Source organism: Fistularia commersonii, chromosome 8 (assembly GCF_037954325.1).
Source record: "Fistularia commersonii isolate RoL2024-O1a breed Wild chromosome 8, RoL_Fcom_v1.0, whole genome shotgun sequence".
NCBI lineage: Eukaryota > Metazoa > Chordata > Actinopteri > Syngnathiformes > Fistulariidae > Fistularia > Fistularia commersonii.
The window spans coordinates 5,370,001-5,392,850 of NC_141291.1; the positions used below are offsets into that span (position 1 = coordinate 5,370,001).

The following is a 22,850-nucleotide window of genomic DNA, read 5'->3' on the forward strand; positions in this document are numbered from 1 at the left end:
CACCGATGCTGATTTTGTTTTTTTCCCGCCACGATACATTTACGGACCGCTTAATGGATTTTCGTCGCTCACCTGTCCCTAACGGAAGCCGACAGGCCGTCGCCGGGCAGAAATGGCCACAGGTGAGGCGACGCCGGCGGATGCTGATCGGATTTGGATGAAATCAGAAACGTAACTATGTGATCTCATTCTAACCAATAGCGACGCTTCCTTTATGTGGGGCTGTTTCAACTCGAAGCACAAACATCCAAATGTCCACATCACGTATAGTGGAGTTACATGCAATAGTTATTGTCCTATTTGATCAATATTCGGACCAGCGACGGGCCTCACAGCACGAAAGACCTTTTCTGTGTGGAGTTTGCATGTTCTCCTGTGTCTCCGTGGGTTTTCCTCCTGGTTCTCCGCTTTCCTCCCACAAAACGTAGCAGATTAATTGGAAAAAATTGGTAAAAATGCCCCGAATGAGTAAGTGAATGATTGTTTGTGTGTAAAGTCGGACGACGGATGGATGGATGGATGGATGGATGTACCAGCTGCACAAACCGATAACAAAATCTCTCACCACGTCTTAGTTTGTATCAAACCGCCATTGTCGTTTTCGTCACAACGCCGTCTGGGTCGTGACATCACGAGGTCGACCCGGGTTCGGTTCCCTTCATTTTAGCGCGCGCTGCAAAAACCGTTAAGTGCGCAACCCTTTCCCCTCAGACCTGAGAGACGCGAGCGTGGAGGAGGACGCCGAAACAGTCCAAATGAGCTTCTAAATGAAGACAAACAAAGACGTGAAGAGGCAGGAATCGGACAAAGTAGCAGGTGTGTGTGTGGCAACTGCGTTGCTATGCCAACAGAAAGGGAGTGTCTGTTATAAGGAGTTTCGCTTTTCACCATCGGCTGTTCACTGTAGACTAACCGAGCCGACCGACCCGGTGACTCCTCATCGGTTTCCTCCGCGATCATGGAAGGGTTTAGTCATCGGATGCTACTTGCACAGAAGCGGCCTGTCCAAACATCGGAACCTCTGCGTTGCGTCGATTGACATCTAAGGTGAAGGTCATCCTGGACGCTGTGACCGACCCGCTCCACGACGTGCCGCCCAGGTCATCACGTTCAAAAGTTCTCCATATGTGCAATTTCGTTGGTCTCTGTGCAATAGATATTTTACAATACAACAACCCCTACCTATACACATAATTACTACATGTAATCATACACATGTATACACATGTATATAAGTTAAAGATATTTTTACATACTTTAATTTCAATTTTTTTTATTTATTTTGATCTTTACTGTTCTTTTTGTTTTATTTTCTGCTTCTGACAAAAAGCAATTTCCCCTCGAGGATCGATGGACTCTTCTGATTCTGATTCTGAGATCCGCTTTTTTCGGGCCTCGACCCTGGGGTGACCTTGAGGCGTCGCTGAGCGTCGGGCTCGTGCTCCAGAGGCGGCCCAATCGCTTCACTTTTGGTGAAATATCGGACGTTTGGCCGATTCGATGCCCCCGGCTGTAAGTCGGGACGGGGATAAACCCTTAAAAGGTGAGCGCCGCCATCCTGGGCTGCGGGCGTGGGTGGCCTTCGACTTCATCGGGTTCGAATGTCATCGACTTCTGACTTCCGATTGAATCTTAGTCAGAGTTCAACGGATATTACTCACACCCCATCCTTAATCTTTCTCAAAAAATGCTGATTCACAACACAAACACCGGTGAACTTTTTCTACTGCGTTTGAAGTTGATATTCATTGTCATCATATTTATTACATCAAATTATAATTACATACATTTACTAGCATAATAAGAGGTTATAAAAGTTGTCTAAATGGCACTGATTGGATTGCAACCTCTCTCTCACACACACACACACACACACACGCTTAATGCGAGCGATTACACACACAAAGTCCAGAGTCATACTTCAGTCCGGCTGCAGCGGTGTCTCGGCACGTCGCCTTCGACACGTTACAACAATCGTCCTTTCACGCGCTCCTCGATGCCAAAAAAAAAAAAAAAAAAGTGTTTGTGTGTGTGTGTGTGTGTGTGTGTGGGGTGGGTGGGGGCTCCACCAATGAGCAACTTGGGAGGCGGTGACATCACGGCGGCTCCCGGGGCGGCTCCCGCGGCAATTAAAAGGTTATTACGGGACTAGCTTTTCGGTGGTTCCCGTGTTTGACGAAAACAAACGGGCGAGTTCAACAGAAGCGCTTTGGTAATGGGCCGTGAAAAAAAAAAAAAAACAACGCCGCATCTCATGTTTATTACTAGTAAAGGTCTAATGACACCTTGAGAGTTGCTCATAGTGAAAAGAAAACATTTACAAGGTAAAACAGTTAAGGTTAAAATGAACTGTGCGATGATGCAGCGCCGGGGGGGCCGCATAGAGTTTTCGCCCCCGGCTCCCAAAAAATCGGAGGTCCGGCACTGATTATTGATAACCCGCTAAAAAAAATACATATTAAGGGATTCTTTAACCCTGTTCTTTTTGTTTTTAGGTTGTCAATATGGTGGCCACGGGGAAGTGAAACATGATGGTTAAACTGACTTTTAACAGACAAACAGCAAAAAGAGGACACGAAAAATAAACATGATTATCCAAAGCTATTCTCTGGAAAACTTGGAACCATTATTTTCCTCGTCTGCCTAATTTATAACATTTTAAATGCTTGTTTACCCTCCCCTCCCACAGAGAGACGAGTGTTTGTTCCTATTTTCTGCGGCTTAATGAGCTTCCTATGTTTGCAGGTGGAATCAGCTAAATCGACTGAGGGCTTTCAGTGGAAATTGATGCGTGGGTGTGTGTGTGTGTGTATGTGTGTGTGTGTGTATGTGTGTGTGTGAGTAAGAATAAAAGAAGGAGGGATAAAAAATAAAATAAAGAAAGCCAATACGATTGGAGAGATGACAGAACTTGACCTCCTCTTCTTCGGCCCTCCCATCCTCCTCCTGCGTCTGCTCGGAAAAGAATCCATGGGAAATAATGATTAAGAAATAAAAGAAAAATGGACGCCGACTGCAAAGTTGATCTATCTGAGGGGAAGAAGAAGAAGAAGAGAAGGAGGAGGAGGAGGAAGGGGAGGAACGCCGGAGATTAGAAGAAGGAGGGAGTCGGCTAATGAGCCCAGACGGATTAGACCATCATCCTGCGCTGGGTGTGTGTGGGATCAATACTCGCCGCCAGTCGGGGGCAAACATCCCGAGGCGGACGTCCGTCGGAGAAGCTGCTGCTCCTCATGTGAATCATAAATGATATCAATTCTCGCCTTGCTTTCTGCTCGGCTTCGCCGCCGGCAGGCCCATAAATCCGCTCCTCTTCATTCTTTCATTCTCTTAATCCCGAGTAGAAACGCACAGGTGATTATTTGAAAGTATTTTTCTGCGTGTCTGCTTTGTAATGTAGCCTGTTTGTTCTTTGAGATTTGTTTGAAAATGGCGAATTATCGTTATTATGCTATATTATCATGTTATTACATAAAAATGAATGACAGGGACGATATCAAGCTAATATAGTTGAGCTAATTACCAAAAAGATGAGATGAAAACACCTAAAATCTGATCCGGGACTAATATTCTAATGCATTAATTTTCTTTTTCTTTTCTTTTTAATTCAGTCATCAAGATTTTCACCAAACTTACTGACGTAAAAATCCAACGACCCAGTGGACTTGAAAACTGCTAAATCATGAATTAGTAATGTGCTTGTAGTGCTCCACTGTTGTTTTAGATTCGAGCTAGTAAATAAATACACACACACACACACACACACACACACACACACACACACACACACACACGTTATATTTATGCATATATAATATTATATATATATATATATATATATATATATATATATATATATTTACATCATTATCTTTACTTGCCAATGGGATTGTTTGACAAAAAATTATGATTTATAAATACATATATATTGCACAAGTCATTTATATATATATGTATATATTTTTAGAAATTTACATATACATGTATGTATGTACATGTATATATGTGTGTGAGTGTGTGTATAATGTGCATATATACATATATATATGGATATCATTTAAATTGGTGGATCTATGGAATCATTAGAAATAGAAATGAAAGCATGTAAAGCACTTAACTTATTTAGACATAACATACATCATAGATATAAAACTGAATTATGAACAGTAGTTTGCATTTTAACTCCTTATTGTAGATATGAAACATGTGTATTTCTTCATCTCTCAAATGAGTTGAGAAAATAAGCTACAATTACGGTTGACACCTTTACAATCGAGGTGAAGTTTGGCGAGTTTTACATTAATTACTGCTCTTCTTTATTTCATGTTTAAATCATATGTGTATATTGACGTTCATTTATGGATGCATTTGATTTAACTATTCGAAAAAACTGGAATAGAGTGTATTTAATGTGTTTTTAAATAATATAATATAATATAATGTAATGTAATGTAATATAATATAATATAATATAATATAATATAATATAATATAATAATCTCACTAAACTCAATTGAAGCTCTTTGATTTCTTTTCTTTTTTTTACAATCATTTGTTTAATTTTTGTTCCTTTTTTTTTCTAATCCAGACTCTTCAGCTGTCAATGAGAGTCTGCCTGTTGACCCTTTGATTGACAGGTGACCCTTCCGGCTCAAACCCTGCCTCTCGACCCCCAAATCAGCGGTCGGCCGCCACAAACCTGCAGGCGAGAGAAAGAGGAATGCTTGAACGTAGTGAGAGCGCGACCTGGAAGGTGAGGAAATCCTTGATCCACCCGGAGAGAATTCATGACAAAACAGGTCTCTAAAAGCAAGAAAACGCTTCCATCCTGTCCAATTCACATTTTTTAATACGAGCAGAACGAAGGATTCCTTCAATTGATATATTTCTCAAAAATAGAAAAAAAAAGTTTTTTTTCATCAGGAGTTCTCCAAACCGTTTGGTGTTGTATTGAAAAAATAAAAGTGGGAAATTAAATTCTGCATTAGGAGTCTCAGACTCGCGGCCCTCGGAACAACATTTTGCGGCCCCCTGCCTGAGATCAAATCTTTGTGTTTGTGCAGCCAAAAAAAAAACGGGCAAGGAAAAAATGGAAAAGTAACTGCAATATATTTTTTGCTTCAACATTTGAAAGGAAAATGATTTTTGGATGGAAAAAAAAGTCTAGTGACATGGTTAAAATAATATTTTCTTTTCTTGTTTCTATAAAAAAAAAATCCCAAAAACGACAGCAAAAAAAAAAAAACGGCAAAATTAAAAAAATTTATTTAATAACCAGAATAGCCACCATTAGCCTTGTAAACATGATACCTCCGATTATACATGCTAACAATCAATTTTCTAACAATTCTAGTGGCAAATTTCTCACAGTGACAAGATTTTCTCTTTTAACTCAACAATATTTTTAGGGTGTAATTTCATCAATTCTTTTTAAATAGTCATTTTTAACATTAATTTATCATGTATTTTTTAGAGGAACAGTTCATGACCTATAAAGATTTTTATAATTCACCTGTTAACCTCCTTTACACTCAAACAAAGGAAAAATTGGGACTTGGTTTTAATTCTGAATAATGATTTTACTGGTCCGGCCCCCTTAACATCAAAATAAGTCGTAAGTGGCCCTCGGACCAAAAATAGTTTTGACAGCCCTGGTCTACGTGATTTTTCATAAACTCTTTTTTCCCAAAATGACTTTTGAGGAGCAGCGCAGAATGTAAAGAAAAAATGTAATTTTTATTTTTATTTAGATCCAGAACGAGCAACAATCCCCTTCACACAGACCATAATCTAATTATTTTTTGTCATCTCTTTGACTAAAGCACAGCGTCGTTTATTCAGGTGTTTGTCTCCATCTAGCGGTTTATTGTGTCATTTCAAACACACCTGTGCGTTGAACCTACTTTCTACACACATGCAACTGCACTGGGATTTAGGGGATTTAGCAAGATAGAATTGTCCTATTTGATCAATATTTGTACCGGCTGCATAAAAAATGCATATCCTAGTTTGTGTAAAATTGAAAAAAAAACTTTTTACTCGTAGGCCGCCATTGTTACAGCTGCATAAAAACTATAACAAAACTCTTGTGTTAAACCGCCACTGTCATTTACGTCACAATGTTATCTGGGTAGTGATGTTATAAGGTTGATCTGGACTCGGTTCCGTTCATTTTAGCAAAAACGGTTGTAATCTGTGCAACTCTTCCCATTTGGAGCTGAGAGACGTGAGCGAGGTGGATACACTGAAGACAGAAGTAAAAATGAGCTTCAAAATGTAGACAAACAAAGATGCGAAGAGGCACTTTTTGTCTGAATTGCACTTTTTGTAAGTCACTTTGGAGAAAAGCGTCTGCCAAATGACTGTAATGTAAATGTAAATGTAATGTTCTAGACCCTTTTTTTTATTTAGTTCTAAATTGGAAGATTATTGAGATCTTGGAATATTAAGATAAAATTCTATTTATTATTTTTTGACGCTCAAAATAAACGTCACCCTCGCGGAAGCCAGTATGCCCGCCAAAACTTCAGCTTTTTGTTGAGACCTTCAACCCCAGGTAGGCAAAATATGGAGAGCCAATTTGTGGATTTCATAAGCAACACACTATAATTGTTTATACAAAGTGTAGAGGTAAGAAAAAGCAATATATACAGTGGTGCCTTTATGTCCTTCGGACGGAAAACTGCACCTGAAAGCGGCTCGACGTGGCAACGTCACCGTTTTCCATATAGTGAAAAATCAATGCAACCTGTTGACGTCACCAACCCAGCATGCAGAGCACTAGCAAAAACAAAAGAAAGTCACCAGAGGAAATAAAAATATAGCAACCTCTTCTAGTTTAACTTTAATAAAATAATAAAAAATCAATGAGGAATGTTCCTTTTTTTAAAGTAAATAAATTTCTTAATAAAGACAAACAGACCTTCAACAACATTATTAGGTTTATTGATGCAATGCAATGCAACCTGTTTACGTCATCAACCCAGCATGCATAGCGCTAGTAAAATAAAACAAAACAAACTAAAAATATAGAACCCTCTCCAATTATTATTATTTTAATAAAATAATTTAAAAAAAAATCAATCAGGAATATGTTCCTTTTTTTAAAGTAAATAAATGAATTAATAAAGGAAAATGCCCACTCACCCGATTGAACCGAACCGCCTCCATTACGCCCCACATGTGTGGAAGAGCTGTTCAACGGTGCCACGGCTCCGGGCGAACTTCAACGCCATCGCCCAACTAAACAACCTTCACTTCTAGATAAGAAGACAGACTATTTTGTTCATTTGCATAAACAGACTGAGAAACAGGCAGCGTTGTTGAGGAAAACCTGCAAGACGAGTGAGAAAGCTCTGAAAGCGACCTATAAAGTTGCTGAACTCATTGCTAAATCCAAACAGCCGCACGCTGTGGCAGAGACATTAATACAACCTGTCTGCAAAAATCATTGTAGAAGTCGAAAGTTAAAGCCAAAGTCAACTTTTTGCCAATGCTGCCTTTTGTTCACACATTCTCTAAGACACAAAGTGCAAAAGTACAAAAAAATTATAAATGAATTGTCATTGCTCAGCAACAAAACTACTGTTTCATTCTATTTCATTAAAAATGTTTTTGACATAATTATTTGGTGGTGTGCCGTGTGATTTTTCGAATGTAAAATATGTGCCGTGGTTAAAAAAAAGGTTGGAAAAAACTGGGTTGAAATAAATTATAAGTTGAATTTGAAAGAAATAAATATCCTGTTTTTTAGCAACATATTCTAGCATATTTATGCCAATTTATCCTCCCACGCCGGGTTCCCTTTACACAATAATGCTAATAATAATGATAGCAACAACACTACCATAACAACAATTACAATATTGACAATTACGGAATTAATTAATGCTAATCATAACAATAATTGTAATAATAATTGTATTAACATAAAAAATGGCTTTACTATTTCAGAATACAATGATAAATTTAAGATAAATATGTGGAATATGTTCCAGGCTCAGTTCCAGGCGATGAGCTTGGATTTCTGATGCTATTTTCCAATTTCACTGTAATTTCATGTTTTTCACAGATTTATAAAGTGAAGCCAAGCTTTTGTGTTTTTACATTTGCAAACATGGGAGTTGATGCTTTTCTGCAAAGACACTATCACAACATTACAAAAAAAAAAAAAAATCACCAGGGGAAATAAAAATAAAGCAGCCTTTTCCATTTTAACTTTAATCATACAATGGAAAAAATCAAGAAGATAAAATAATTAAGATAATCAGACCTTCAATAAGATGATGATGATGATAGTGAGATGAGATGTACTACACTGATCCCACAAGTCAACCTCTGAATGCATATTAAAAAATAAATACAATAAATAAACTCTGAAGTGTAAAAATATAAAATATAATCTTTTAGATTAGAATAAAAATTAAATGTACAATTTGAAAATATGTTCTGACCACATTTAAGTCAATAAGCCAACCCTGCGGAGAAATGAAAAAAATGTAAGAAAGACCATGAAATTAATCTCTCACAAAACATTAACGGATGAGAAAGAAATACCCTAAAGAATCAAGAATCAAGATTTTTAATTGTCATTGTGCAAGCACAGTGACATTTTTGCCATGACATCTCCTGGATTGCAGTATGTACAGAATAAAAATAAATATAAATAGACAGATAAATTACACATATCATGCATTACTGAAAAATACAAGGAAGAATTGTTCACGATTTATCAACGGGAAGTTTTAACTCTCCAACTAATAAATCAATACATGTATTGATGAAATACATGTATGACCGACGATCATTTGAAAATTTTCCATCAAAGCGCGTAAATAAAAATTAAATGTAAAAAAAAAAAAAGATTAAAAAAAAAGAGTGAAATCACCTGGAACAGATATTGAGCGTCGTTGTGACGTCACCGGCGGGGGCGGGGCCTATCTCAGGTCACGTGAGCGGGCCTTTGTTGATGTGACTCCGGAGGACAAAAAAAAAAAAAAAAAAAAAAAAGGCGAAGAAGAAGAACCAGCAGAAGCAGAAGTCCCGCTCCGATCCGCCCTCACAGCGACCGCCTCCGTGCATCCTCGCCGCCAAACACGCGTTCCGCTCCGGCTCGGATGTTGCCGGGAGCCGCTGCGAGCCTCCGGCCGGATCCCGTCTCTCCGCGGTGCGGCGCGCTTCTCCGCGGCGGTTCCAGTGCGAGGCAGCCGGGCTGGGGGATGGAGGCTCCGGCCGGACTGTGAGGAGAGGCGGCGGCGGCGGTGCTGGAGGAGGGGGTGGGAGTGTAAAGGGGATCTGTGTGTGTGTGTGTGTGTGTGTGCGTGTGTGTGTGCAGCCCCGGGCCCTGCTCGGCTTTGTTATCCCGGGCTCCGCTGCCTTCCGCCGGCGCTCCCGTCGGTTTCCTCCCGTCTTCCAGACCTCCCGCGGCGGGTGAGAGGAGCGGCGGACCACGCGGAGGAACGCGGGACACTGGATCTACCTTCCCCCCCCCCCCTGCTCCTCCTTTTGGATTTTTTTTTTGGAATTTTATTCTAAGAGGAGACTCCAGAAAAGACATTTGTCCCTCCTCCCACCACCTTCCCCCTCGATCTCCATCGGTCTTCCTTTAACCTCCATTCATCCGTCACCTCTCAGTGTCTTCACCTCCGCCACCCTTCTTCCTCCATCATGGCTCCGGCGTGCAGGTTCTGCTGTCTGCTGGTTCTGCTGGTTCTGCCCGCAGCGCTGAGCTCTTTCACCCGTGGCGGCGGCGGCGGCGGCGTGGACTGCGGGCCCGGGAAGGCCGACTGCCCAGGTGAGCCCCAGGCCCGCAGGGGTCAGAGGTCGCCGTCGACCTTCCTCCTCTCCGAGCTCCAAAAAAACGTCATCCTCTATGTATGTGCAAGTGTGTGTTCCCATGACGATGAGATGATGCAGATGTTTCTGGGTTGGTTTTGTTTTTTCTCCGGCGTGGGTTCGATGTTGGCTTGGTATCCATGACAACGGAACCGGTGATCGTAGGTGATGAGGATGATGGGGAGGTATGAGCAAGAAGAGCAGCAGCAGCCATGTTGTATGTGTGTCAGTTCAAGACCTTCCATTCTGCAGCATGTGTGTGTGTATGTGTGTGTGTGTGTGTGGTCACCCCACACTTTAGCTGGGCTCTATTTTAGGGTTAATTACAGGGTGCTGATCCAGGGCGAGGCCAAATGAGTGTGTGTATGTGTGTGCGCGTGTGTGTGTTTGTACCCAACATCAAACTCCAGAGCAGGAACTCTCAAATTGCAGAGCTTGAGATGAAAAATGCTTGTTGTTGTCAAAGTCGGGAGTTTGACGCTTTCATGGAACAATGTCCTGGGGGCGTGAATGAGTTTGTATTGTTAATTAATATTTATATTTCAAAAAAGAAAAAGGATGCACTAACAAAATGCCTCATAAATCTATAAGAATGTTGCTAATATAGTACGAAATAGAAATAGACACGGTGTCCGATCGAAGGGGCCGCGAGGGAAAACTAACAGAAATGTTTTCAGGATCAGGAGGGCAAAATCGGAATGAAAGGGAATCGATGGGTTTTTACGATCACGCGCGATCGTGACGGGCTCGGACCCTTTCCGAACTGGCAACGGGAAACCGCGGCCTAGCTTAGCGTATGCAGTCATATTAAGATAGCGGCTAACCCTGTTAGGCTAACTTGAAAAATACACCGTGCAAGGTTTCGTTTTAAGTCGGAATTACTTTATGCGCCAGCGGTGTGTCTTTGTGTCTCGTATGCCCCCCCCTTTATGAAAGCTCTTTTCCACCAGCATTCTCAACGGCGACGCTCCTCCGGGAGGCCGCCCTCCGTCGGAGTTCGGAGTCGGTGACCTGGAATCCAGAGGCGAGGCGCGTCCTCTGGGCCCCCGAGGGCCGGCGCTCGCAGCGCATCGTCTCCTGTACCGGCCGCATCGTGTTTCATCCCGTTGATTTACTGACGAGCTCTCCGGGCTCGATCGACTGGGACCTTTAAAATCGCGGCGTCAGCAAGACGGCGGGGGAAACGTAATGATTTTGAAACGAGCTCAGATTCAGCTAATGGAAACGTCTGGTTTTAAACGGGCTGATTGGTTTTGGTCCCGGCGCTTTATAATTATTTATTTTTGATTTCCGCATTTTGCGCCGGCGGCAGCGTTCAACCAGAGACCCCGGCAGCCTGGAACGCTCTCAGAGATGCTAATTTATGCATTACTCCTTTGCTAACATTGAGGCTAGGCTAACGGCTAGCACTAGCATTAACATTTCTGGCTTGTTTTTCCCTTCATGGAGCATTTGGAGGAATTTGGAGGCAACAACAAAACAACAGTCTTAACAAACTAGATTTCTTTTCTTTGAATCCCTTTTTTTGACGTCGCCACAGTTACTGAAACTCAAGATTTAGCCCGCGATTTGGTGCAACTCCGGGTTCTTTCAGTTCTCCAGCTACGGCACGTTAAGGCACTCGCTAATTACAGGGCAAGCCGGGGTCGTGACCCCTGTAATTACCGCCTGTAATTGGCTGATAGGAGACGCCGCTAGCCAATCTGCTGCCACCTGAAACCACCGACCCGCTAAAAAACAAACTCGGGGGTCGGGGTGTGTGCGCGCGGGTGTGTGCGCGGGATTCTAATTTTCAAGTAATTTCTACCTAAATGTTTCCCCATTAATTCTCAATTGTTGTTTTCATACCTCCGTGATGTATTCAACGTCCCGTTTCCCGGTTAATCATCCGATGATTCTTCAGCCGTGTCAGTCTGGGACTCATGCCAGCGTTCAGGCCCAAGTGTGTGTGTGTGTGTGTGTGTGTGTGTGTGTGTGTGTGTGTGTGTGTGTGTGTGTGTGTGTGTGTGAGTGTGTGTGTGTGTGTGAGGCCTTTGCCGCTGCCTCTGAAAACAAGCAGTCAAAAGCTATTAATTGGTTTGATGGATTGACTGATAGTAGGAGATAAAAGCGTCCATTCAAGCTCACTCACTCTCACGCACGTGCACGTGCGCATTGAAGACGTCACGCTTTTCTCTGCTTGCAGACATGTCGGAGAAGAAGAGCGATCTGCGCGTGTGTGACGCCGGCACGTGCCGCTTCGGAGGGACCTGCCGCGAGAACGGAGCCGACATCAAGTGTGTTTGTCAGTTCCATGTGAGTCACTGTCTCACACACACACACACACACACATCATCATTCTGGACCTGCAGTCCTGTAATTTCCAAACTATAAGTCACTTCTTTTTTATATGCTTTGAACACTGCGGCTTAAACCATGATGCGGCTAATTTATGGATTTTTTTTTGGGGCTCACAAGCTTCACGCCACCAAAACATTGAGCCTCGTCACATCGGACCAATGAAATGACCGTGAAATTTTGTGGCTGTTCAATCCGACACTGAAGAAGACAACTTGAACGGTTTTAGTGCGCAGGAAGAAGAGGAAGGTAGCGATCAGCCGGACTAGGACAAAGCAGGGGTAGAAAATAGAACATTTCCTTGTGTTATTTGTTATTAATCTTTTTCATCAGCCTTGTTACAGGCACTGATCAGAAAAAAAAGTATTTCTACTCCGTATCTGTGGATGTATTTATTTAAAAGTTGAAAAAAAACACAACATCTTTCTTTGCTACAACGTGGAAACCTGCGGTTTATATACAAGTGCAGCCTACATATGTACACATTTTTATTTAGATTTTTTTCAGCCAGTGCTGAAAAATATTCAGGTGCGCTCTGTAGTTGGGAAATTACGATATTTGTTTTTGGCAGTTTTCTATCTCCAGTCTATGCCTTCACACTCACCATGGTCCTGAAGCAGCCACAGCGTTGTGTGAACGTGGATATTTGATCGTGACGTCGCGCTCCGCGGCGGCTCCTTTGAGCCTAACAGCTACTTCTTAAAACGGATTTAAGCTCTTTAAATGAAGGAGTTGTAAGCCGTCCTATAATGAAAATGAAATATTTTTATGCTCTGGAACCCAAATTCAATGTAGGGTTTCGGTTTAATGTCATCAACATTTACGTGCCGGGTGCGTTTGCTTCGATGCAGCTCATCGCCCTCATGACGGGGATCACACCCCAACCCATCCTGCAGCTACAGTATGTTTGCTAAAATAAAGTTATTCATTGGCATGTGTGTGTTACGTGTGTGTGTGTGTGTGTGATCCAGTGCCATAAGAAGTACGTCCCCGTGTGCGGCTCCAACGGAGACATGTACCAGAACGAGTGCTTCCTCCGGAGAGCCGCCTGCAAGAAGCAGAGAGCCATCAGCATCGTGTCAGAGGGACCCTGTGACCATGGTAACACGCCGCTCGGCACGCCTCGCGTCACACAAACACACACACACACCCTGCCCCCTTTGTGAAATTTCAGTGCGATTTTCAGCTCTTTTTTTTTTATTTTAACCGATGATAGAAACAGAAAAGGTTTGTTGAGGTTTCTAAAGAAGCCCTCGCCGTGCTTCCTCCTTCGCTCAGGGATGAGACGTCAGAGCGGGAACATTTTAGGGTCTCTCGTCCGCGATGTTCCACCCAAAACCTTCAACCCGCCTGCAAAAGGGATCGGCCTAATACTTGGAACGGCGTGACGGTAAACATTGTACAGCAGAACCGTCACACTTGTCAGGAAAGGGAGTGGGATACATTCTTCGTTGCCATGGCAATGGATGTTCAGTCGCACTGTTTGTGACAATATTTATGAGCGGTTAGCGCTTACGCTAGCCGAGCACCAAGACGATCTCCGGCTCGATTCCAACTGGAGTGGAATCTGCCTCCCCGTTGTGAGGAGGTTAATTTGTAAAAACAAATCCTGGCGGTGGCGGACCGTGACCCGAGTCTGATGCTAATGTTTGTACTAGCATGAAGCGGGTCAAAGGTCAACTGATTGCAACCGATGGATGAGCGGCGGAATATTTACACGAAAGACAAGCAATCTGTTATCAATGAGAGGATGTGGGGAAAAAAACAAACAATGACTCTTGTTTCTTTCAGACGGAGCTTCGGGATCTGGAGACGGAGGTAAAATTTTTTCCTTTTTTTTTTTTTTTTTTTGTTAGTTTGTTTTTGATTTAAGATTGAGACACTTCCAAAATTATCGACTCGTGATCAAATTGAATTGATGGTGACGCAGCGCCTCCTCTCTCCGCAGATGACGAAGGCTCCGGACGCGGCAAAAAGGCCTCCAAATGTGGGAACTGCAAATTTGGCGCTGAGTGCGATGAAGACTCTGAGGACACGCTGTTAGTACACACACACACACACACACACACACAAACTAACTTTCACGTTAATGTCTTCATTTCTGAACTTGAAATGTGATAAATCTTGCTTTAAAAAGTCTTAAACCAGTTGGTGTGTGTGTGTGTGTGTGTGTGTGTGTGTGTGTGTGTGTTTGTTTATCCAGCTGCATGTGTAACATAGTGTGTAATGGCCACAACGACAACCCTGTGTGCGGCAACGACGGCGTCACGTACGACACACCGTGCCACGTCCGTGAGGCGTCCTGTCTCAAACAGCTGAAGATCGACATTAAACATGTTGGACGTTGCCACGGTAACAAGACACACAAACACACACACACACACACACACAGACAGACGACCTGGTGTGAACACTTGAACCAACAGACAGATCAGAGTAAGAAAACAATGGATTAGATGAAAGGAGGAGGAGGAGGGAAGAGATGGAGGGAGGAAAGGAAAACAAAGGGGGGGAGAAGAAAAAGAGATGAGGATGAAGTTTGAAAAATTATAAGATGAAGGGAGAAATGGAGCTGGACAAAAAGTAGAGGAGGAAGAGAGGGAGCTTAAAAGAAACGGCCGTAGGACGGAAAAGAAAAGATGGACAGAAGGAGAAAGAAGAGGTGGAGGAAAAAAAAGGAGTAAATAGTGAAATGATGGAATACAGCGGAGGGGATGACGGTGGAGAGAAGAAGAGAAGGGCGGGGAAAACGATGGAAAGAGGAAGAGAGGACGGCTTGGGAGGGAAAAAAAGCAGATAAATGGAGATCAGAAGAAAAGAAAGCAAAGGATGAGGAGAGAGTACAAGAGAGGAAGGAGAGGTGATGGAGAAACAAAGCGACCGAAGGAATGAAGAGAAACAATAAAAAGCAAGACTCATCTATTTTGAATGAAGATCTGACCTACAATCTGAACACACACACACATATCCACATACATATACACATACACACACACACATAAACACACACACACACACACACACACACACACTTCTGCTTTATTTAAAGAGGTCAAACTGCTTCGCTACTTTGCGTTCAGACCCTCCTGAACCGGCCTGGATCAGGACGGTTCGCCAAATACTGCGACCTGTAAATTGGGGTGGACGGGGGAAGGGCCGTGGTTTCCATTTCCACGGCCGACTCGGTTTCTCTCCGTCTTTCACCCGCCGTCCTGAAAACCCTCAGCAGGCTCATGGAGGACGTAAACGGGGTTAGTTGCCTATTCAAACCCCTGCCTCTCGCCCAGCGGCACCTGGAATTCTTTCATACAACAAACTGTCATCTTGGAACGAAACATTCATTCATTCGTTCTTCGTCTTTTCCTTTTGGCTTTTTCCCTTCAGGGGTCGCCACAGCGAATCAACCTTCGCCATCTAACCTTAATCTCTGTATCCTCCTCTTTTCACACCAGCTGCCTTCATATCTTCTCTCACTACGTCCATAAATCTTCTCTGGTCTTCCTCGAGACCTCCTGCCTGGCAGCTCCAATTCCAGCATCCGTCTACCAATATATTCACTATCCCTCCTCTGTACATGACCCAACCATCTCAGTCTGGCTTCTCCGACCTTCTCTCCAAAACATCTAACATGTGCTGTTCCTCTGATGAACTCATTCCTGATCCTATCCATCCTGGTCACTCCCAAAGAGAACCTCAACATCTTCATCTCTGAACATCTTCATCTCTGTGTCCAACTTATTTTCCCCGAGGGCCACAGCATCATAATGGTTGCCGCATGTAACGGTAACAGTATAAATGTAGCTACATGTCACCAAATGTAATGTCAAATAAATATAATTACTCCTTAATGTTAAATAACTGAAATTATTACTCGTTCAAATCTAAAATGTAACATATGCATTTGCAGAGATGTAAAAAAAAAAAACATGATTACTCATCGCTGTGTTACAAAAGCTAGCTTTCGCCGCCGCAGTGTTTTGGATGCGGCTTTCGTGAACACATTCTGCTGCCGACGTAGTCTGTTTTTTTAATTCTCAGACAAATTTCTTTCCTGGAAGGCTAACTTTGGCATACTTAGCTCCATGTTTGATGTCAAAATGACATCATGACGTAGATTGTACTTGTTGACAAAGGACGCTGCCTTAGAACACAAAAGTCATACCGGTTTTTCTTCCCATCTTTGTTGAAACAGCCTTTCTTCCGCATCAACTTTCCTCTTCCTGGACATCGAGGGATCATTTGTATTTCTCAGTTCCACTTGTTGAAAATGGCATTGACGTGGACACGCCGAAATCTAACGGCGTGATGCCGTCATTTTGCGTGTAACACGATCGGCGTGAATTGTGGGGAATGTAGTTCAATGGTCAATGTACGTGTTCGACTTGTTTATTTTAAGACAATCAGACCTTTTAAGACGGCCACATTCGGGGCCTCGTGTTTGACACATGCACTTTTCTCCACCGGTTCCAACCTGCTCAAACCTTTTTTCCAAACTCTCCGTTCCTCTGGACTGTTGACTTGTCACTCGTTCATTCCTTCATTCATTCATTCATCTATAATCAATGTTGGCTGAATCCCAGCTGTCACTGGCCGAGAGAGACTTTAGATACTCGACACAGAACGACGTCCCTCCTGGAATCGAACAGCCTTCCTGTGGAATCGCTAACCACTGCGCCGCCGTAACACTTTCCCCTGTAAAAAAAACAAATTTTCTACTAGCTTTGAATTCAGCTGTCATGATGAATCCCTTGGAAACACTTTGTAATCCCCCTGGGTTTTTCCCGACCTGGCAGCACAACTGAGCAGCAGGGCTCAACATTTAAGGTTTAAGGTTTTTGGAAAAAGGCGAGTGAAGAATAAGACAATGTCGTAAAAAACTGGTACAAACACACAAATTTAAACGTCTTCTTCCTCTGCGGTTTTCCAGACAAAAGCAGGAAGGACGACGGCGTAAAGATGAAACCCGACGTTTACGGTGAGTAAGACGCGCCGGCCGCTACCCGTCGTTCAAGCTTCTCCCTCCTCCGGTCACAACCGACAAAGCGGAGCTTGATTTGGTTTTTATTTATTCTCGCCCTCAGCTGTCTCAAAACCTGGCGAAGGGGAGGGCTTTTTGGACGGCGCCGCTTCCTGCCCCAAAGACTTCTGCGAGCACGGCCAATGCGAGATGAAAAACAACCTGGCGACCTGCAGGTAAGACCTGACCCGGGAAGGTAGCTAGCATTCGGTAGCTAGCGAAGCTTGCTCCCCGCTTAACGCTAACCTGCAGCTGTTCTTTATCATGGCGTCTTGGTTGATGCTAACTTAGCGTTTGAATAACTTCAGTTTTGTTTTAAAACAGCCTTAAAGCAACAACAAAAAAAAAAAAAGGTAAAGGTTAAGTGGGACACCTGTAGGCGCAAGGCCAAACCAGCGGGTGGCGCACTTTCAGCCTTTTTATTAGCACGTTAGCTCATTTATCTACAGTCATTGGTGAAATAGTGAATCCTTTGAGTGTATCACCGTGGCATGATCGACGGTGCCCGGCGCCAAAATAAACAGCCGCGTCTAAAGCGATTTATTTGGTAATGTTATGGCTGATCATCCGCGGGGAAGGGGGTGAAAGAAGCGCGTCTGTGGAAAATTAATCAATCGGCAAAATACCCGGGGGGGTTTAAAGTATGAACTGTGACGATGTTTGTTTCTGGGCGTCCCTGGCCTGATATTTTCTCGTGTTATTAACAGTGCAGGGACCCGTCGTCAATAAAAGATGAAATGCGAGACAAAAATCGTGAAATATTTTTGCACCCGAGAGAAAAATATTTATAAATTAACCTGGAATTAAAATGTCTGCATGGTGCTAAAAGAAGCCACGGATGCTAACATTCCACACAGTTAAGAAAATCCCCCGCAATGCAATGTGTGATGTGATGAACGCCTGACCTGCAGGTGCGAGGCAGCGTACGGCGGCGATCACTGTGACCAGCTGCTGGACTTCAACATTCTGTACGTGGTGCCCAGCGGACAGAAGCTGCATTACGTCCTCATCGCCGCCATCATAGGAGCCGTGCAGATCGCCGTCATCGTCGCCGTGGTCATGTGCTTCACCAGGTGCGCGCGTCCCGCCGTACGAGCGACGATGAGCTGAATAGTCTGAACAGCTGGAATAAAACAAAACAAACGCATTTTAACGTTTTTATAGCAGTTTGACATTCGGAACCAGCGGCTTATACGTTTATTCGGGAAGCATGTTAGCGTGTTAGCATGTTAGCGCGCACAGCAGCCGCGTCGGCCGGTTTAGAAACACTTGAGGAAAAGACAGAAGGCAGAACTAGAAGAAATGAAGACGAGGTTGTCTTTGGGAGTGAGGAGGACGGAAACGTCAGACTGAGATGGCTTGAGAGGGAAGATCTGAGTAGAAGGTTGGAGCTGCCAGGAGGAGAACGGATGGACTGAAGGAGGATGTGAAGTTAGTCGGCGTGGGAGAAAAGGATGCAGAGGAGAGGATTAGATGAAGGCGTGTGATTGGCTGTGGGAGGGAGCAGACCGGAGCAAAATAAGAAGGTTATGTAGAACGTTGAATATATAACAAGAACACGTCCTTTTTCCCCGTGGCGTCTGTGGCACGCATGCTGATAAACTGCTATTGATTTCACGCCGATCTCCCGCAGGCGCTGCAACAAGACGAAGCGCGGGCGGCGGCAGAAGCAGCACCTGGGCCACTTCCCATCGGGGACGTCGTCCCGGATGATGTAGCCCCGTCCCCCGCCGCCCTCTCCGCCCCTCACCTTTTTAACGGATCCCGAGTTTTTCGTACCACACAGACTGACTGCATTTTTGATATCTCGACTTTTTGGTGCCTCTTTTTCTTATTTAACCCTCCCCTTTTTTTTTTTTTTTCTTTTCAAATATATTTTTACATTTCTTAAGGGGCCTTATTTTTGAGATTTTTCCTCTGCGTTTGAAAATTTTATTTTTTTTTTTTTTTTTTTGGACGGTTTTGTGTCCCCTCCCCCACTCCCGTCGTCGTCGTCGTCGTCGTCTGCAGATTTTTACTTTTATCTCCATCACACGGAGCGGAGCTGCTGTCACCGTCAGACTCTGAATCACTGTGGATCCTCAGAAATGTTATTTATCTGATTGTACAGTCACTCCGGACCCTTCGCCTGGAAACACTTGGATCGTTCTCTCGCTCAGTTTGTTTACACCCTGTTGGACGCAAACGCTTTGTTTTGTTTTATGTTGGATTCACATTGTTCGCGCGTCCAAAATATCTGCTAGCCAATCACGCAGCCGTTTACCGCCTAGATGGTTTTATTCAACAGAAGTCCCCCAAGTCCTGTTTTCTGAATTATTATCGAATTGATCTGTAGTTAGGAAAAAAATGTTTTAGGAAGTAAAATAATAAGACTGTTCCTCTAAGATGAATTATCTCGGGAATCCTCGATAGCCGGCGCACTAGTTGAGAAAACCTGAGAAAAATGAGTTGATAATAAAACCCCACATTTATAGATGCCTAACATGAACATAAACTTATACAATAAAACCTACATACCTTTGTCCAGTATTTTATAGAATATTATAGTTATATAACATTATATAATTATAGAATTCTTCATAGAAACTCGAGGTTTGGAGTTAAGCTAACCTCTTTGCTAATGCTAAATACATTTCAACGTGTCACATTTCAATCAAGCGCAAACATTTCACACGCGTGTCAGGCAACTGCCGCCGCTATCTAGTGGGTGTGTTCAAAACAAGCCAGCAACTGATGTAAAAACAAAAGAACACCTGCCATTTTTATCACAGGATATTAACTTAATCATGTGATGTTAGCATCCTGAGTTAACGTCAGCAAGCTAACTCTGGTTTGGCCAGTTACGTCCGTCGTTTTGCCTTTTGAATGCTGATGTTTACGTCCCTTTTTCGTTTCAAAACGCACCTTCACGCCGGCGCGCTCGACATGCTAACACCGGTAAGCTAACTTATCTGCAATTGCTTGTTTATTACTTCTATTTTGGACCAAACTCTACAACGCCTTGATACCGTAGGGGGCGCTGCACCAAGATTCTAGGATCGTCAGGGACCGCCGGCGCCTCCTGCTGTATTTCCGCTGAAGGATATTTTGTTTGTGTTTTGTTGTTATTCTGCGTCTCACAGGGTCCAACTGTCTTTGTGTTTGACTTTCTTGTATTTTTTTTTATTTTTATGACGCACCTGAAAACCAAAATGCTGTTTTTCTACTGTTTAAAATAATAAGGTACAAGCTGAAATGTACAGGTTGTTATTATAATTATTTTATTGCTTGATTTTCAGATGACACCATTCCGGAAATGGATTGTTGTTTTTGTTTTTCCAATGGGGGAGGGGATGTTTTTGGAACGCTAATGCTAATTTAAATGTTTTTGCTTTTTCTGTTGGTCGAGCTTCTTATTTGTTTGTTTGTTTCTTTTTTTTTATATATATATAATTTGTAGCGTTGGTACTAAGTGTACATGTCGGTCCTTTAATTGTGGTAGAAATTTCAATAAGCTGAGGTTCCCCCGGAGCGCTGCTGATGCTACCGTAGCGCGGCGGGGACCGGATCCTAGCGTAGACGTCGTATCCTGCATGAACCAGTGACGTGGTTGTTTAGACTGTGCTGTAGCCCAAGTAGAATTAAATGATCGTCTTCTCCAAAAAAAAAAACAAAAAAAAAACGCCTTGTTGTCATTGCTGGCTGACCTTTTCACCTCTTCTTTTAGTTTTCCCCCTGATGGTGTTTGATACTCATTTAACAGAAATTAATTTCTCTTATGGTTTGTTTGCAGCCTCGGCTAAATCAACTATATTACATTTCATTACATTACATTACAGTCATTTAGCAGACACTTTAATCCAAGCAACTTAAAAATATTGCAATTCAATAACCGAAAATCCAAAGTACCAGTAGTTGTTATTCAGAAGTCATCACTCTGCCAAATAACCATCTCAAAACGACATACATGCATACATTCATTTCTATGGGTTTTTTTTTTTTTGGGGAGGGGGGGGGGCAACTACATAATTAGGTAATTTTTTTGTCCCCCCCCCTTTTTTTCTGACCAGTCAATTACGTTTTTTTTTTTTTTCAACGTTGTTGAAAATCTATATTTCGGGCTAAATTTTAGTTTTTTTTTCCTATCTTATTTTCCCTTTTTTTGAGGATTTAGTCAATTGACAGATAACCTCATATCCATTCATTCGTTCTCTGTACCGCGTATCCTGCACTCAGGATCGCAGTGGTAGTCGATTTCATTGGGATGAGAGGCGGGTTCATGCTGGACGGCTCTTTTTTCGATCACAACCATTTACACATTTGTGCAATTTAGGGTCTTCAATGAAGCTACTGCATGTTTTTGGATGGTGGGAGGACACCAACGCAGTGGGGAATATTGGAAACTCCATAGAGAGAGACCCCCTGTCACAATTGAACAAGCTAATTCGGGGTAATTTACCCAGTTTGAAATCGCCCAGAGTGTTATAACGATTTCTTTTTTGTAATTCTCAGCTAGTTTGAAACCCACGCTGTGTTGTTGTGACTCGACGGGCCGGTCGACGTGTTGCACCCGAAGCCAACAGGTGGCAGCACATTGGCAAGAATTTGGAGCGATCTCAGTTCTCTCTCCTGGAAAAATAGACCACATTATCCAAAACACCCCGATTGGTGTTGTTTGGAAGACGGTAGTGGAAAAATTTTGCTGAAAAACGAAGCACAAATTTGCTAAAATAGGGGCCTTGGACCCGGCGAGGAGTTTAACATTGAGGTGGAACCAGAAATCAGTCAACTAGATTTAATTTAGCTTAAAACCAGCAGAATGTGTCAAATCAAATCATACTGTTCTTTCTGTGTCGCATTTCTTTCGACTAAAAGGAAGAGCCAGCTGGAGCCATCTTTAGATTATTTTTGTCTTGGCCAAGGCATCTCAAGGGCAGACGGCTAATCTGCCCCTGATTTGTATTGCAAAAAAGAATTCCCAGAACTTAAATCAACTCACCGGAGTGACGCAGAGGTGCAGAAACCAAGCGCTCCCTGCGGCCGCCGTAGCTTCTGTCTCCTTCACCGGTGTAAATATAGATGTGACTGTGGTATAATTCCACGCGGCAGCTGGTGGAGGGGTTTTTAGATGTCGGGGAGTCCCCTTCTCTCATCATCGGCCTCATCCTCCTCCTCCTCACATCCTCGACACCTTCGCTCCTCCGTCGTCGCCTTCCCACCTCCTGCCGGGGTTCTCCGGGTGCAGAGGCCACCGGGTGCACCCGAGAACCCGAAAACTCGGAGACGCCACTTCCTGCTTGAGACAAAGCGCGCATTTACGTGAATTTAAACTTTAAGGGGGAAATTCCCCCCCAGGAAGCGGTTGGGGCTTCATGCTCAACAACACTTCGACACACTTGGAGGAGCCGGGAATCGAACCAGGAGTGTTCGATTCCAAGGACGATGGGCGCACCCCCTCCCAAATGTCCATCTCATCTCAAACTTTCATTCATATCAGTATCACATATCCTGCTCGTGGGGTCGTCGACGGGTGGGAGCCAATCCCGACTGGCACTGGGGCCGAGAGGCGGGGCTTAATTTTGTCACCTGTCAATCACAGACCGCAGAATCCCAACCATCCATTCTCTCGATCACACCTACGGACAGTTTAAGAGGTTTCAATAAACCTGCTGACTGTTTTTGA

At 43.3% G+C, this 22,850-nt stretch overlaps 1 protein-coding gene and 1 long non-coding RNA gene across 2 annotated transcripts; one reads left to right on the forward strand and one right to left on the reverse strand.

The window, feature by feature from the left end:
• Window positions 1-9,542: 9,542 nt before the first annotated feature.
• Window positions 9,543-19,054, forward strand: LOC147231691 (tomoregulin-1-like). Its single transcript, XM_086150666.1, has 10 exons — window positions 9,543-9,793; window positions 12,020-12,129; window positions 13,143-13,272; window positions 13,963-13,989; window positions 14,120-14,210; window positions 14,375-14,523; window positions 17,099-17,146; window positions 17,253-17,364; window positions 18,100-18,261; window positions 18,822-19,054. The coding sequence occupies exons 1-10, from the start codon at window positions 9,667-9,669 to the stop codon at window positions 18,904-18,906; spliced, it is 1,041 nt and encodes a 346-aa protein (XP_086006792.1). The 5' UTR covers window positions 9,543-9,666; the 3' UTR covers window positions 18,907-19,054.
• On the reverse strand, window positions 12,061-22,610 carry LOC147231692 (uncharacterized). Its single transcript, XR_015106481.1, has 4 exons — window positions 22,167-22,610; window positions 18,094-18,311; window positions 12,776-13,219; window positions 12,061-12,083 (listed from the first exon to the last, which is right to left on the reverse strand). It is a non-coding gene; the product is annotated as an uncharacterized LOC147231692 (long non-coding RNA).
• Between the last annotated feature and the right edge of the window lie 240 nt (window positions 22,611-22,850).